The sequence below is a fragment of the Neltuma alba genome, unplaced genomic scaffold (assembly GCF_004799145.2).
Source record: "Neltuma alba isolate B1F8T4 unplaced genomic scaffold, ASM479914v2 tig00001782_pilon, whole genome shotgun sequence".
Taxonomy (NCBI): domain Eukaryota; kingdom Viridiplantae; phylum Streptophyta; class Magnoliopsida; order Fabales; family Fabaceae; genus Neltuma; species Neltuma alba.
In genome coordinates this window covers 58,873-61,536 of record NW_021632612.1, presented here as the reverse complement: position 1 = coordinate 61,536, position 2,664 = coordinate 58,873, and the positions used below count along the sequence as shown (strand labels likewise).

At 36.1% G+C, this 2,664-nt stretch overlaps 1 protein-coding gene across 1 annotated transcript; it reads right to left on the bottom strand.

The window, feature by feature from the left end:
• Positions 1-1,318: 1,318 nt before the first annotated feature.
• LOC114711462 (uncharacterized) lies at positions 1,319-1,891 on the bottom strand. The gene has a single exon (XM_028895878.1). It carries the CDS (start codon positions 1,889-1,891, stop codon positions 1,319-1,321), a length of 573 nt encoding a protein of 190 aa, XP_028751711.1.
• Between the last annotated feature and the right edge of the window lie 773 nt (positions 1,892-2,664).

The following is a 2,664-nucleotide window of genomic DNA, read 5'->3' as shown; positions in this document are numbered from 1 at the left end:
GAATATTCATTGTTCGATTAAATGTTCGATCTTTTCAGATAGCCTGTGTTCTTCATTGAATATATACATACCCATGGTTTATCGATAACATTATGCATTATATTTTATCGATAAGATGTTCGATCATCAATGACTGAAGCTTCATTTCAATAACATTTAAATTATCGATAATCTGTTCGATCAATTATGTGATCGATCACTTTTTCGATCATGCAATGATTTCCTCTTTCTATGATAATTCTTAAAGTCAATGATCCAACACTTGATCGATAATTTTAGTGATCTACTTCGAAAAGTCTTCATTCTGGTTATCGATAACTTGATCTATCATCAAGTAATCGATCACTTTTTCGATCAAACTAAACCAGAATGACATTTTGTTCTTCTTACTGATAAATGATTTCGGCACAAATCCTTGAATGATAGATTAGCTTTCTTTCTGTATTCAAGATTTAAGCACTCACCACAAAACTCTCATTTGTTCTAAGTTTGAAATATGCAGATTAATGAAAACGAGTGCAACGGCTCTTCAACGGGATTACGTAGACTGCGACCTACAGTGTCAGAAACTCAGACGCATTAATGGCGGAGCCGTTAAAACCAGTGAAACACGCAAACGAAGTCACAACGGCTAGAAGCCCTTCCGTCTAACGGCTATTTAACGATATCAACTATAAAAGGCGCGAAGAGGCATTAATGAAGAGATTGAATACCGAACTACCACCTGCGATTATTTAGTTACGCATTCAATACTCTGTTTTTCACTTTACTACTGAGCATCAGTGTTTATCATTGAATTCACTCTGTAAGAGAGCCATTCACTACTCTTATTAAAAACTTGAGAGACACTCAAGAGTGTGGACTCTTGAGAGGGGTTGTATCCTTACGGGAGTAAGGGGGAGTGATTGAGCGATTCAATTACTGTACCGAGGCACCAAGAGCCCTGTCGATCTTGGAAGATAGTGAAATACTCAGAGGTGTTCTGGGGACTGGAAGTAGGTCACGTGGATTAGACCGAACCAGTATAAATCTTGTGTCTCCTCTCTGCGGTTAAAATTCTCCTTACTCTGACTCTCTGTTTTATTTAATACTTGCACGCTTTTAGTTTCAAGTTTTTGTAACTCACCCAATTCACCCCCCTCTTGGGTGAGATTGTTTCTAACAGGTTATAATCCTCAAGTAGAAATGACAAAATATTTAAGAAAGTAACGAGTTGTCTAATTCATACAGCAATTCAATAGTCACATAATATGATACATAACTACCTATGCAAATTATGGTAGTCAGCTCCTAACAAGTAATTAATATGATAAACAAGTCATAAATTCTTAGTGGAATGTTTCAAAAAGGTCACAAGTTGTTCCCTCATATCCTCCAGAGCTGCATACATTTCTTGTGCCTCCGGTCGGTACATGAGGAGTTGTGTGCACCGTGCAAACAAATCAAGATCATTGAAAACTTCATCAATTGTTTTAAGGTGAGTCATGACTCCCATAATTGACGTCTCATAAGCACGTGCTTCTTCTTCTAGCCTTCTAACTTGTGCTCGTGAAATCACATCATTTGCACGCTGAGAATCAATGTTATTTGCTTCAACTATACTATTAATTGCATCTTCTATTTTCATAGCTAAAGATGGTTTCTTCTTCATGGTTTCACCTTTTTTCCTAACCCCCAATGAGCTAGTGGGTCGACCCCCACTTGTGGTCCTAACCCCACGATTGGTTTTCTGCCTCATATCAATATTACCCCCACTATATCCACTATTTTCATTGAATGTCACTGAATTAAACCCTCCACTTATTCCAATTGATGCTGCTAAAACTTCATCAGTATCTCCATACCCTTCTTCCATATCATCAGTAGGATTTGCTTCAGCTTGAAGTGTCATGCTTGAAGGTGCCCATGATTGTGGTCCAGTTGCAGCCAGAGACCTAAATAGTTGAGTTAATTCATCTCAAAATTAGAGTCCTCTTTCTCTAAATTTTTCATAGTTTGGAACTTCTTACACATTCAGCACCAATGTTATTACATAATATACAAAAAGCATTAATATGAAAGAAAATGTAAGCTCAAATAAGTTAATTTATTACCACTAATTTTTTTCTCCAACCAATCATCAGTTACACTAATAGTATTCTTCTCATTATCCCATCCTAAGCCTGTCTCACGAAGCAACCTATCTCATGTCTGTCACTCCTTTTGTAGGGAATCATATTTGTTCTTAAACTGAGGTTTCCCATACACTCTCCCAATTTCCGTAGTGAAATTGTCAAAAACAATTGCCCATGCTTTTTGTTAAGCTAGTGCCTTTTCTTTCTCTTTTTTCAACTTGTTCAATGCACAAGTCAATAAAAACCATTGTGTTTTTTTTATATCCCAAAAGCTGTGACCTTATCCTTACTCATTATGCTATAGAACAATTATAGCTCTTCAGTCATCACAAGTTAATCAACCCAAAACCAACTAAAACAACAAATATCATATGTTATAATAGAAGAACTGATATAATAACCCCTCATAGCAGCCAAAGAAAGCTTTTTGATTGTAGTAGACAAGTATCAGAGTTATCCAAATAAGCTAACAGATCATGATGCATTTTAAAATCCTGAATACTAACTACCTAGCCAAATAGACTTGTTTATCAAAATTAATATATGGTTG

Coding starts and splice junctions, on each gene's coding strand:
- LOC114711462 (XM_028895878.1), bottom strand. CDS start 1,891: ATGACACTTCAAGCTGAAGCAAATCCTACTGATGATATGGAAGAAGGG.